Here is a 13,520-nt window from a genome sequence, read left to right as displayed (position 1 = left end):
GCCAGGTTGGCGTAGTGGTCAGCGCATATGCCCACTGGGCAGCAGACCCGCGTTCGAATCCCGGCAGCCGGACTGAGTGGCCGAGCTGTTCTAGGCGCTTCAGTCCTGAACCGCGCAACCGCTACCGTCGCAAGTTCGAATCCTGTCTCGGGCACGGATATGTGTGATGTCCTTAGGTTAATTAGCTTTAAGTAGTTCGAAGTTTAGGCGACTGATGACCTCAGATGTTAGCCGGCTGCGGTGGCCGTGCGGTTCTAGGCGTTCCAGTCCGGGCCCGCGCTGCTGCTACGGTCGCAGGTTCGAATCCTGCCTCGGGCATGGATGTGAGTGATGTCCTCAGGTTAGTTAGGTTTAAGTAGTTCTAAGTTCTAGGGGACTGATGACCACAGCAGTTGAGTCCCATAGTGCTCAGAGCCATTTGAACCATTTTTGAACCTCAGATGTTAAGTCCCATAGTGCTCAGAGCCATTTGAACCATATTTTTGAATCCCGGCCTCGGTAAAAATTTTCATTCGTCGATTCAGTCTATGTATGGTTCAAATGCCTCTGAGCACTATGGGACTTAACATTTGAGGTCATCAGTCCCCTAGAACTTAGAACTACTTAAACCTAACTAACCTAAGGACATCACAAACATCCGTGCCCGAGGCGGGATTCGAACCTGCGACCGTAGCGGTCGCGCGGTTCCAGACTGAAGCGCCTACAACCGCTCGGCCACACTTGCCAACAGTCTATGTACGTCTGCGACCTGAAAAGTCTCTAGGGCCATACAGTTTCATTTAATGTTCTTATTTACCTTCCCACCGTACGTCGACAGCTGTGTTTGACAGGTGTCGGTCGCATATTTCGCTGCTCGCTTTTTTGGACTCGGGCCAACTCATGCATCGGTTCTCGCCTCGTTAGGCCACCGTCAGGTAATAAGTAAATGTCGCGCCCACAGATCAAACGGTGTGCGACGTATACACATATCCCTAATACCTTCGTTAGTCATACTGTGCTGGCCTTGCAAAACAACTCAATTCTCGCAACTACGTACTTGCTTTCTAAAAATTACATTCACACACCTAACGAATTATTTAACAAACATTTGGCACAGAGTAGTGTGTATAATATCAATTGCAAATACTGTGGCAGTTAGGTCCTAGCAATAAGAGAGAAGATGGAGGATAGGAAAGAGAGTTTCAAGCTTTATACAGCATCTTTCAACAGAAAATCAGCTATACGGCATACATAGTGCCGTTCTACGCACTGATGGGAAAATCAGAAAGGTGACACTGTTGCAGATACTTGAAATTAATAAATTTGGTACAGTATAGAACGTTACTTTTATATGCCCAAAACAAAGTTTGCTTTTTGCCCTCCGTTAGCTGTAGTTCCAGTTTCGTGTAGCTGAAATAATGAGATTATAACGTAAAAATACAACTCATCACTCATTTTTAATTTTAATGATTTCCTTTCCAACTTGAAAGGAAATGGAACGCTATCCTTTATAAGAACTCTGTATCACATTCCCTTCTCATGCAATGATGGCGTAAGGCGTGAAAACCAGATTCCCAGGAAATATATATTAGCAGCAGAACACAGACAATGATTTTTTTACAGTTGTTGTTGTGATGTTCTGTCAGTCAGCGACACAGAATGCTCCGGCTTCATTTTATCCTCCTTGCAAGTAAACTCGCGGATGATGCTCACCGTTTTCACACGCATTCTGCTTCATTCTGTTCTGTTCCCACAAATAGGCTGGCATGGCGGGAATGGGAAGCGCGCTGGAACCTTATTATTCATGGCTACATTACTGCACATGGTCCACACTTCTTTCAAGCACGCTCTGTTTTCTCCGTGTAGAAATTAGGTTTCGTCGCACGTGGTATTACTGAACTCCGAAGCAAAAACATCGCTTCAGTGTGCCACAAGCGGCTTACGCAGTATGACAACACAGGCGATACATTTTCACTAAATTAGCTAAACTGCACGGCCAGCACAAATATCGGCCACCTTCAGTGGAAATGCGCAACGTTCCGCATGCGCGTCGCTGACACATTCGTGCCGAACATGCAGCGTACTTGTTGCCAAATGTGTTGTCATTACTACATCGTTTTATATCACTGTACTCATCTTTTCACCAGCCGCTAAAAAAAATATACCGCTCCATTAATGAAAGAAACTTCAGTCCCCGGTAGCTGAGTGGAGCCGGCACGGTAGCTCAGTGTGTTCGGTCAGAGAGCTGGTTAGCCCCTGTAATAAAAAAACTGAGTGTGAAGGATCAACAAAACGAACTTGAACGGATGTCATGTGACGTGCGCAACGACCAAACACAACGATTAACAGCGACCAAAAAAAGTTGTCAGCGCAGCAGAATGTCAATCCTAAGGGCCCGGGTTCGATTCCAGGCTGGGTCGTAGATTTTCTCCGCTCCTCAGGAACTAGGTGTTGTGTTGCCATAATCGTCATTATTTCATCCCCATCGCCGACGTGGCGTCAAATCGAAACACTTGCACCCGGCGAACGGTCTACTCGACGGGAGGCCCTCGTCACACGACAATTACATTTTTAATGAAAGAAACGTAGTTTCTGGGACATCTATCTAGACCCGATATTGAAACATTAGCGATGCCATCACCTCAACGCTGTACAGAGTAAGTGGCAAGATGCAGTAGCCCTGCCTTCCACGGAATTTCCATGTGTACATCTGCGTTCTTTGCAATAACGGCAGCAACAAAATACGGAATATTGCAGTCGTAAACAAACAAATGTTTGTAGCAATATGTGAAAATGCGTTGTTAAAACTGAATTGTCGCATCATATGGAATCAAATGTATAAATGTGTGATAGATATTTCAGATGACATACGGGTTGCCAAGCCAAGGCTGTGTACTAAGAAATCACTTGGTGTGAATCAAGCTTCATGCAACAACCAGTCATTACCAAAGGCGTAAAACAAAGCGACGGATGGAGCTAGAGCACGGCTGATAGTCGAAACATCCCCACAGAACGATCTACGGACTCCTCATCTTTTAAATAGCAGTTCTCAATCATATTATTATGACGTGCAAAAAGTTTAAGAATGAACAGTAGGAATTATACAAGTCTTATAGCAGAAGAAGTCACATTGTCTGCTTCAACTTGTTTGTTATATGGCTGTTTATTTCCCTAAGGGAAACAACAATTGTGCCGATACTATTCCATTACATCAAATTATGTAATATGAATTGGTCTTGGGCGTTGTGCTAAAAAATCGCTCTGAGCACTATGGGACTTAACTGCTGTGGTCATCAAACCGCTAGAACTTAGAACTACTTAAACCTAACTAACCTAAGGACATTACACACATCCATTCCAGAAGTAGGATTCGAACCTGCGACCGTAGTGATCGCGCTGTTCCAGACTGTAGCGCCTAGAACCGGTCAGCCACACGGGCCGGCTTTTAACAGATCATTGCAACCTCAACCTCATATTCTACTGATATTAGCGTCGGCTCTTGTCGCTCATATTTCATATTTGCTGTTTCAAGAAGCTGGTTGCACGTATGTGAGCTGGCCTTTGACAAGAAGAAAATGGTTCGAAAACCCCGCCGACGGGACTGTCTCCGCGTCAACAACACGCCACCTCTACCGTGCTGCTCGTCCATCTCTCGTGGCCACGTATTCTCAGAATCAAACTGTTCGAAGACTCAAGTTCACCCCTGCCTGCCTGTAGCAGGTAGGGCACTGGAAGAAAAGACAGGCTCACCAACAATGCGACGGCCGTGTTCTGGGAGGGAAGCCCTTAGGAGAGCGTGTGAACTGTGTATGTGAGCGGGGGGGAGGGGTAACGAAGCAGAAAGAAAGAGCAACACGCAGCGGCCGTACTCATCTGTGTGTGCCTTGCCGAGCAGCAAGACGCTCTGCCACGCTTAGTTCGTTTGCCGGACAATGAAAAATTATTGCCCCTCTTCTCAGTTTTACAGCGTCTCTCAGATAATTCGTCATCTCGAACTGCATGTGTTAGTCGACGTTAGTGTCATCACAAAAACATAGGCACAAGAGACGTCACAAAAAGAAGCCATCATGGGTTTGGTGCGGCGTCATTTTCTGGAGGTGCAATATAGCTTCTACGTTTACATGGAAATACAAAACGGGTACGATTTCTGCGCTTTACCCCTGCGTAGGCGCAAACTCTCACTGGCCGTTTTCGATTTAAGGGTCTCAAAATGTTATCACGAAACCTAAAAGCAAACACTCTACAGGATTCTCCTAGCTCGGCGGCACAAGTACAGACCAGCTGTTGGACTCTTAGTTTTAGTAACGCTGCTGAATTGCTTGATATCTGTCGTCAGTTTACATCCGACCTCTCAACAGCAGAAGAAAATGACTAAATATTTCAGACTGACCCTCAATGACATTTCCGACACATGACAGGATTTCGTGCCTTATACGATTAATTGTGTTGGGAAGTTGAAAATAGGTCGCAAAACTACGGAAGTACAGTCAATGATTAGCAGAATCGCAGCACGGCCCGTCAAAAAGTTCCCGATATCTTTCTTGTAGCTCTGTAGCTGTCAGCGCTCAATGGCGAGCGTGGGGAAGTGCTGTGACCTGGTATGGCATGTAACAGTCTGGGAGCCACACCCGTCAACAGTAATGGCTGCCCTGCTGTTGGAGTAGCTAAGTATCGCCGACACGCGACACGGTGGGCCCGCTGTGAGGGGGGCAGCGTTTGGCGGGCGTGGCCCACTCCAGGACTCCACGCGAGGCTGTGCCTACAGAGACGGATAGATGGGGGTTCTCTTCAACAGCACGCGGCCTATGTTGTATAGCAACACGTCGACAGCCCTTTCTCCGAAGCTGTAGTTTCAGCTATTTTTAAAGATTTAAGCAGGCCCTCTCTAGGTACAATGAAAAATTAACAGGCACTAGGGGAAACGGGGTGGGGGGTTGGGGCTGGGAAAGCAACGTTTGAGTTCTTATCGATACTTCTACCGGACTAATCGAGGTTTCTCATTTATTGGACAAACAAGGAACCGAGAACCGTGATCGACAGAAGTGAGTAAAATATGCTCCACTCTGGCGTAACTGGACTTGATATCCAAGTCGGAACGTTGATCAGAAGTTTGGTGGACTACTAGCTCCAGCCCTACCATACTCATATAAATAAATATCATCCAGTAGAGGAAAGGTCAACGGCATTGTCGCAGTGGTAACACCGGTTCCCGTCCGATCACCGAAGTTAAGCGTTGTCGAGCTCGGCTGGCACTCGGATGGGTGACCGTCCGGTCTGCCGGGCGCTGTCAGCAAGCGGGGCGCACTCAACTCTTGAGAGGCAAACTGAGGAGCTACTTGATCGAGAAGTAGCGCCTCCGGTCACGAGAACTGACAACGTACGGAAGAGCGACGTGCAGACCACACGTCCCTTCATATACGCATGCAGTGACGCCTGTCGGCAGAGGACGTCACGGCGGTCGGTCGGTGCCGCCTGGGCCATCCGAGGTCTGTTCGGACGGTATTTTAACACACGGCTTCGTAAATAGCGACAGATGTTTCCCTGATGGCGCAGTCATCATGAGACATAGTACTTAATACCATTCTGACCTTCCACAGCTCACCTAAAAGTGGGTTCCGCTGACTCCATACAGCAACGAGATAGTTACACGAATGTTGATGCAGAGGCCACGATATTCCAAAGACCCAGTAGCTCTCTACGTATCTGTGGTGGCCTCCGTTCCGTGTCGAGGTTCAGTTCCGAGAACGCTACAACCCAAACAGACAATGGAAGAAGATCTTGCTGGCCGGTCTCTCAGCTCTAGGGGAGGGGGGGAGGGGGGGGGGGGCAGAAGTGGCCGTTCTGGAAGGGCCTGGGGCCGGCCGACCAGAACCAGAGCTGCTGCAATCAACTAGCGGCGAGGCGAGGCTGGAGCGGCGCAGGGCCGCTATTGACCAGCGCGACTCGCCGAGCCAGGCTGGACCGGGGCGGCGCGCCGTCGCCATAGCAACCACTCCGTCCACTTTCGCCCGGCCGGCATCTTGGGCGGCGGCATCGATCGCGCCGCGAAGCGCCGCCCTGGGGTCACCTCTGATTCACCGGCAGCGCCGTCGGCGCCGGGAAAAGCAGCCCTCGATCGCACCCCGGCTGCCGTTCTACCCGCCGCACACTACCCGTTATACCGAACACCGGCGAGACCTCATACGACAACCGAGCCCGAACGGGCTGGGCAGTAATCACAGCAGCGCGCGATTGCTCTCTACGTAAACGGTAGACATTCGGCGACAATCACCGAAACGCACCGGCCAGACACTTAGCTGCTTAGGCAGAGCGCAGAACATCTGAATCGGGACAGCGAGGCGCGCAGGTCAGTCTGCGGATCCCGAAAATTGCTCCAGTCTCCACCCGTGTCTCTTCTGGCACAGGATGATTGTAAAATTGCCTAATTTAAAACAAAGGCCCCTAGTAAAGCCTTTGTTAAGTAATAATCTGAATAACACAGTGCTATTGACTATTTTGGTCCCACTGACGGCGATACGGCATTGCTTTCTCCCCTACCGCGACAAGTCAGCCTTCCCGAAAACATTCCTCACACATTATTTAAGGGCACAAAGAAAAATTCTGCAGATTTCTCTTTCAATTACCATACGTATGCCGCATAGAGAAAGTACAATTATAATCCACATTCATGCCTGAAGAGGCTCTCCAACTCTTGACTCCCTCTCCAGACTACAATCTAGTATGGCTTGCCCCGCATCTCGCTCAAAACACACACACACACACACACACACACACGAGCGTGCGCACGCACACAATGTCTAACATTTCCAGTCCCGTAAAACACCAGAGAAAACCGTTTAGTCTTAGGTATCAAATCCAGAACTCTTCAATTAATTATTCTTTATGCCAAGACTCAACTCCTTACTTAGTTCACTGCAATAAGGTTCAGCTAAATCGAAACCCTCTTGAGAGAGGACTAAAAAGTACACCCGAGAACAGTGGCGATAAATTTTGATGACCCGGACTGCCTCCGTAACCAGCACTGCCATATGGATGTTACCGCTCTACTAAGGGAAGCAAAGATCGCTTCAGCAAAATCTTAAGAGTCATATTTTTCTTTTTTCCACCTGAACGTTGTCCACTTTCTGCACTCTACAGGTGCAACACGCTACTGCTAGTACAATGTCGTCAAAAGTGACCAGTTATCTATCTCCTACACTGTACTAGCTAGTTACATAATGTCGATCAGGAATCTAACGAGGCTGCATCCCAGCACTACTCAGCTAATGAGAACAAACGTGAATCTGCGTACTCACCGAGACTGCATCCCATGAGGAGCAGCGTGGCGAAGCGCCACAGCACCGGTAGATTCATGCTGCGGCTCTTACACGATCCTCATAAACTGCCTCAGCCGTTGTCAGAAGCGTCGCACTCCACAAACGAGAAAACCGAAGCACCGCGCAGAGGAGCTGCAAGAATGGAGCAAGGCGTTATGTACTGTGAGCAGGCACTGCCGGCGGCTGCCCTGGCTGCAGCTGCTCTGCCCGCAACCCACCTCTCCGTGCGGCGGCCGACGGGCGAATGAGCCTAGAGCTACCCGCTGCCGCGCGCGGCGCCACTCGCGGCCCCAGCCCCGTGACGTCATGCCCGCGCGCCTCCGCCATGTTGCGTGCCGAGAAGCACACTCGCTCTCATTCTTGCGTTCCGCACAAAATATTCACGCTCGATTTTACGGAGCGAATTTTCATAACAAATGGATACAACGTAGCGCACGGCAGTTCTTTTTATTTTCTCATCCGTTCTACGGCGAAAGATTAAAGCAAGAAACGTTCGAGAAACCGGGATCCATATGCTATTGACGAGAGTAGTTTTATTAGGGTAACCAGATGTACTCTCCACCTCTATGTTATCTTCACTTTCCCTTTATTTACACACGCTGCACTCTTTCTGCAGGTCCCATTGTCGCATTATCGGAAATGTTTTGGATTCAAAGTTGGCAGCACTAACGTCAATCGTTTCTGCCACAACACGCAGCCACCTCAGCATTAGTGCCACTAGTTAAGCTTATTCACGACCGACTCGACACTAACCTACTGCTAAATATTAAAGCTTCGTTCTACGATCACATTACTTTTCTTATATTTACAGGAAGTTATTTTGTATATTGCACGATATTGCGCCATACTGAGTTGATACCACATGTGTCGGTCACTCTGGGTCTTTGTTACGTTAGCTTGCATTTGCTACTTGTTTGATTATGGGCACTATCTTCTTGTCACGTCCCTGTGGGTTGTGCACGATCAATTAGTGAACAACTACTCCACCAGATCAATGCAAAAACTGAAATGGCACATCGGAAACGTAAATTTCAAGATCCTTTTCAAAATGACTAGGCTGGCATAAAGCACATTAAAGACAACCTCTGCGATGCTAAATGTGTCACCTGCAACGTAATTTTGTTAATTCAGAACAAAGAGACCCACGACATTGAGTAGCATTTAATATACCCCTGCAATACCTACAAGTAAAACAAAGTTCGGTTTTCAAAACTAGGTTAGAAATGTTCTTCCGACCAATACAATTATGTTTTGACGAGCTGAAACTGCATCACATAGAACTCGTGTGGTCATATACTAATGTTGCTCGTAATCACTCGTTTCAAATTTTAGCACTCTTCTCAAAAGCCATGTGATCAGAAAATTTTTGTGGTAAGGACAAAATCAGAAGCTACCGTTACGAATGTCGTATAAAACTAGTTTGAGGAATGATTAAATGAGGAGTTTCAGTCCGCAAATATCGTCGTAGCAGCGTGTGATGCATCAATCAGGAAAGAAAAGATGTTTTGATTAGAATCTGCAAATTTTCACGCATGCCTGATAATGTAGGGATAAGGCTTCTTCCAGATAAGATTGTTGAAACTGTGGCAGAACACGTTCAGAGTGCATTAAGGTATTATACGCTGGAAGAAGGAACATATTGATTTTGTTGCAGACAATGCACCTGTCAATTTGGCTCTCTTACAAATACAGATCTGGGCAACAGAGTACACTCTATAATGGAAAAGACATTTAAGAAGAAGGTGCTAACAGCAGGATGTACTGCACATACTATTCATAACGAACAGGAGTCTCCAATGATAAAGACAATACCTTTTGACACTAAGAATATCTGTTACAAGGTATATTATCATTTTGACATTCGCGCAGAACGCGTCAGTAAGCTGAAGTAATTCTTTGACTTTATTGGAATCAAGTACCAGCAAGTTCAAATGGCTCTGAGCACTATGGGACTTAACTTCTAAGATCATCAGTCCCCTAGAACTTAGAACTACTTAGACCTAACTTAACCTAAGGACATCACACACATCCATGCCCGAGGCAGTGTTCGAACCTGAGTCCGTAGCGGCCGCGCGGTTCCAGACTGTAGCGCCTAGAACCGCACGGCCATCAGCAAGTTCTCTGACAAGGGAAGACTGTGGTGAAACGCCTAACGTTGAAACGTATCCTAAAATTCCTTGAACCGTTGAAGTGGTACATTTTAAGTGACGCCGACTTCCCAATAACATTAAAGAAGTTCTTTGAACAGGAAGACAGTGAACTATGGTTTCTGCTTATTCACGCAAAATTAAAAATTTCAGGAATTTTTTACAAGAATTCAGAGAAAAGATATTACTGCAATGAAAGTTTGGTAGAATATAACAATTTAATTCTGAAATTATATGACAGGCAACTGAATACATTTATTCCGGTAACAGTCATGACAGTGCAAAAACATTAGTAGAGAATACCGTTCTAAACAAAATTCCTACAAAAAGTTTATTGAATAGTGGAGAAATTGGTCTAAACGATTTCTCAAAGGTTTGTCGGAACTAAGGAAGTGGTCATTAAATTGTGTTACAGCACGAAGAATTTAAATTATGCTTTGAAATCTGCAAAACTGCATATGAATACCACGGTGATGAAAAGATTGTTTTTCATATGTTGTACTCGATAAAGCACATAACAGAAGAAGTAATGGAGAATCAATAATGTGCGTCTTTAGAAAAGATGGGAAATTATCCTACAATGTTGTATGAAGTCTGGGTGTAATTTAAACGAAGAATTCGAGAGGCTTGTGGAGTTCATTTTTGCTATGCAGAAAGTGAAAAAAAGTTCAGTGTCGTGTGGAAAAAGTAGGCTTTCAATAGAGACAGTGCAAAGTGTGATGAAAATAAAAACTAACACTGGTTATAATTGTCAGCAACTTTGGGATGTCAACGAGAAAAGAAACAGCTCCTCTCGAAAAACTGGGAATCTCAGGAAAACACAACGAGGGGGGACCAAGTTGAAGCACACAAGTATCGTAAGTGTTGATATATTATATGTTAGAGAACGGCAATGTTACATTTCTGTATTTTTTTTTAGATATTTGAACATTTGGGTTGATATGTACTCCTTTCCAGTTGAAAAGACGTAGGTTGGAACTTAAATAGTGGCAACACTGCTGCGGAGACATATGCAATGGAATGTACTACTGTCGCTGGTAGCACACGTTGTTGACATGCCTACCTTACCTCCGAGCCCGTCCCACGTCACCGGTGTGCGCACGATCGAGGGAAAAACAGTCACTTGTGAGCGAGCGGTCTAACGTAACGGTGTCACTGTGTTTTCGAAACAGGAACAATGGAGACCACGGCAGACCTAAGTGCGCGGTTTTGGAGCATCAGCTGCGACCAGCTTTGCGAAAGAAGCGGCGACACTTTCTGCTCAAACCACCCGTAATTTTGCACGACAATGCGCGGGCGCATACAGCGCAAGCTGTGGCTGCTCTGTTCGGTCGATGGGACTGGGAAGTACTGTACCATCCACCACACTCCACTTGATACTTTGATGTGATTCCGAAGATGAAGGAACCACTTCGTAGCATTCGTTTCAGAACTCTTCCAGAGATTCGACAGGCAGTAGACGCACCATCAACAGAACAGCGTCTGCTAGCGGTACACTACGCCTTCCACATCGCTAGCAACGGGTTCTACAAAACGCTGAAGTACATTAACAGGTGCAAACATGTAACTCTTTTGTATCGGTTGCCACTATTTAAGTTCCAACCCTCGTATATGTTCATGCTCAATAACCCAGTGATTAGAAAACTGTCTGAATCGATACGTTATGTCTGTAAAGAAATGAGATGGGAACGTTCGAAATAACAATTTTAAATCCCTCTGTTTTCAGTCTTTCTTGAAACTGATTCACAGTGGGTATCAGTGATTCACAGGTGGAGGAAAGGGAGATTAGAGTTTAACGTAGCGTCATCTGAGCGGTCTTTAGAGACGGAACACGAGTTCGGATCACGAAGGGATGGGGAAGGAATCGGCTGTGCTCTTTCAAATGAACCATTCCGTCATTTGCGTGGAGGAATTAAGGGAAATCGCAGAAAACCCAAATCTGGATGTCGGGACGCGTGTTTGAACCGTCGTTCTCTCGAATGCGAGTCCAGCGTGCTGCCCACCGCGCGACGTCGGTCGGGTGAGTTGCAGTCAGATTTGCTCAATTCACACAAATATCTGGATGTGAGACTTGGCAGTTGCATGAAACGGGATGATTTGCCAGGCTCAGTCGTAGGTGGAGCGGGCGCTAGACACCGGTTTATTGGTAGAATACTAGGGGAATACAACCAGTCTACAAAGGAGACCGCATACAAAACACTTGCGCAACGCATCCTACAGTACTGCCCGTGTTTGTCGGATACGCTGCGAACAGGACTAGCAGGGGATATTGAATGTAGACAGAGAGAAACAGGACGAATGATCACATGTTTGTTTGACCCACGGGAGAGAGTCATGATTGTGCTGAAAGAACTGAACTGGCAGACACCTGAAGACAGACGATCTCATGAAAACCTTCTTAAAAAGTTTCTAGAATCAAGTGGAAGTGATTAATCCGGGAGTATCTACTGCCACAGCTATCGCCACTGCCATGCATTGCGTAGTGGCTTGGAGAGTATAGAGATAGTTGTAGATGTGTAGCGTATTAGTTGGGCTTTGGAGGAGTGTAGACGCAGCCTCGCCCGTGTATTGCAGATGCAATGTATAGTGTATGTTATGGCAGCTAAATATTTCCAAACGGACGTTGACAGAAACACATTCAAGTCCGGAGAAAGTCATGCAGTTATTTAACTGGTGGAAAATAAAAGATTTTGGTTCTTTCTCGTTACGACCTGTAACCGTTTCCTACCATCAAGGCAAACCCACAACCCGCAATCTGCTGCCAGTACAGCAGCAGCAGACGGGTGATTCGCGCTTCAACTTCCCCGAGATTTGCCTGCGCCGTTAAAAATGAATATCGGGCTGGTTTCGCGTCAAGGGCCCCTCCCGTTTCATTCCCCTCCCCTCCCTTCCCCACCCCGAGCTCGTGCTGCGTATCTAACGATCTTGCAGTCGACGAGACGCTAAACCCTTGTCTTCCCTACGTTTGCGAGGGGCTTAACTTCCCACGAAATTATGATGTAATATTGCATTCACGCTTTGGTTACTCATGTGAAGTGTGTTATTGACATGTATCCAGTGAAGTGCAGCCATTGTGTGAGAGACTTACTGCATTTGCTTTCGCTAAGTGCACTACTGCGGGTCGATCCAGGACCACATAGGGGGAAGCGAGAGGGGGTGGAAAGTGAGGGGAGACAGCGGAGAAACCAGCGGATTCGTGATGCCCTCCAAAGGCCTTTAAATAAAGGGGCTTATGCTTCTAAGTACATCAGTTTTCAGGTTTCTTAGATAATTTTTGCTAATTGTAGTAGCATGAAAACAGTGTAAAACGGTATACAAACAACTGATATACCAGTTTCTACGCATAATTTTCTGCGTGGATACTGTTGTTGTTGTTGTGGTCTTCAGTCCTGAGACTGGTTTGATGCAGCTCTCCATGCTACTCTATCCTGTACAAGCTGCTCCATCTCCCAGTACGTACTGCAGCCTATATCCTTCTGAATCTGCTTAGTGTATTCATCTCTTGGTCTCCCTCTACGATTTTTACCCTCCACGCTGCCCTTCAATACAAAACTGGTGATCCCTTGATGTCTCAGAACACGTCCTACTAACCGGTGCCTTCTTCTCGTCAAGTTGCGCCACAAACTCCTCTTCTCCCCAATTCTATTCAATACTTCCTCATTAGTTATGTGAGCTACCCATCTAATCTTCAGCATTCTTCTGTAGCACCACATTTCGATAGCTTCTATTCTCTTCTTGTCTAAACTATTTATCGTCCACGTTTCACTTCTATACATGCCTACACTCCATACAGATACTTTCAGAAACGATTTCCAGACACTTAAATCTATACTCGATGTTAACAAATTTCCCTTCATCAGAAACGCTTTCCTTGCCATTGCCAGTGTACATTTTATATCCTCTCTAGTTCGACCATCATCAGTTATTTTGCTCCCCAAATAGCAAAACTCCTTTACTACTTTAAGTGTCTCATTTCCTAATCTAATTCCTTCAGCATCACCCGACTTAATTCGACTACATTCCATTAACCTCGTTTTGCTTCTGTTGATGTTCATCTCATATCCTACTTTCAAGCCAC

At 46.3% G+C, this 13,520-nt stretch overlaps 1 protein-coding gene across 24 annotated transcripts in view; it reads right to left on the bottom strand.

The window, feature by feature from the left end:
• Positions 1-7,580, bottom strand: part of LOC126278103 (Down syndrome cell adhesion molecule-like protein Dscam2) — an 810,453-nt gene extending 802,873 nt beyond the window's left edge. For all 24 annotated transcript variants that reach the window (XM_049977979.1, XM_049977968.1, XM_049977977.1 and 21 more), the window contains exons 1-2: positions 7,514-7,580; positions 7,275-7,427 (exon numbers count right to left, since the gene is read on the bottom strand). In XM_049977979.1, coding sequence (XP_049833936.1) covers positions 7,275-7,332 — 58 coding nt within the window. In that variant the 5' untranslated portion in view covers positions 7,333-7,427; positions 7,514-7,580. The remainder of the gene's footprint in view (positions 1-7,274; positions 7,428-7,513) is intronic.
• Positions 7,581-13,520: the final 5,940 nt, after the last annotated feature.

The sequence above is a fragment of the Schistocerca gregaria genome, chromosome 6 (genome assembly GCF_023897955.1).
Source record: "Schistocerca gregaria isolate iqSchGreg1 chromosome 6, iqSchGreg1.2, whole genome shotgun sequence".
In the NCBI taxonomy this organism is placed as follows: Eukaryota; Metazoa; Arthropoda; class Insecta; order Orthoptera; family Acrididae; genus Schistocerca; species Schistocerca gregaria.
This window is presented reverse-complemented; position numbering and strand designations above follow the sequence as displayed.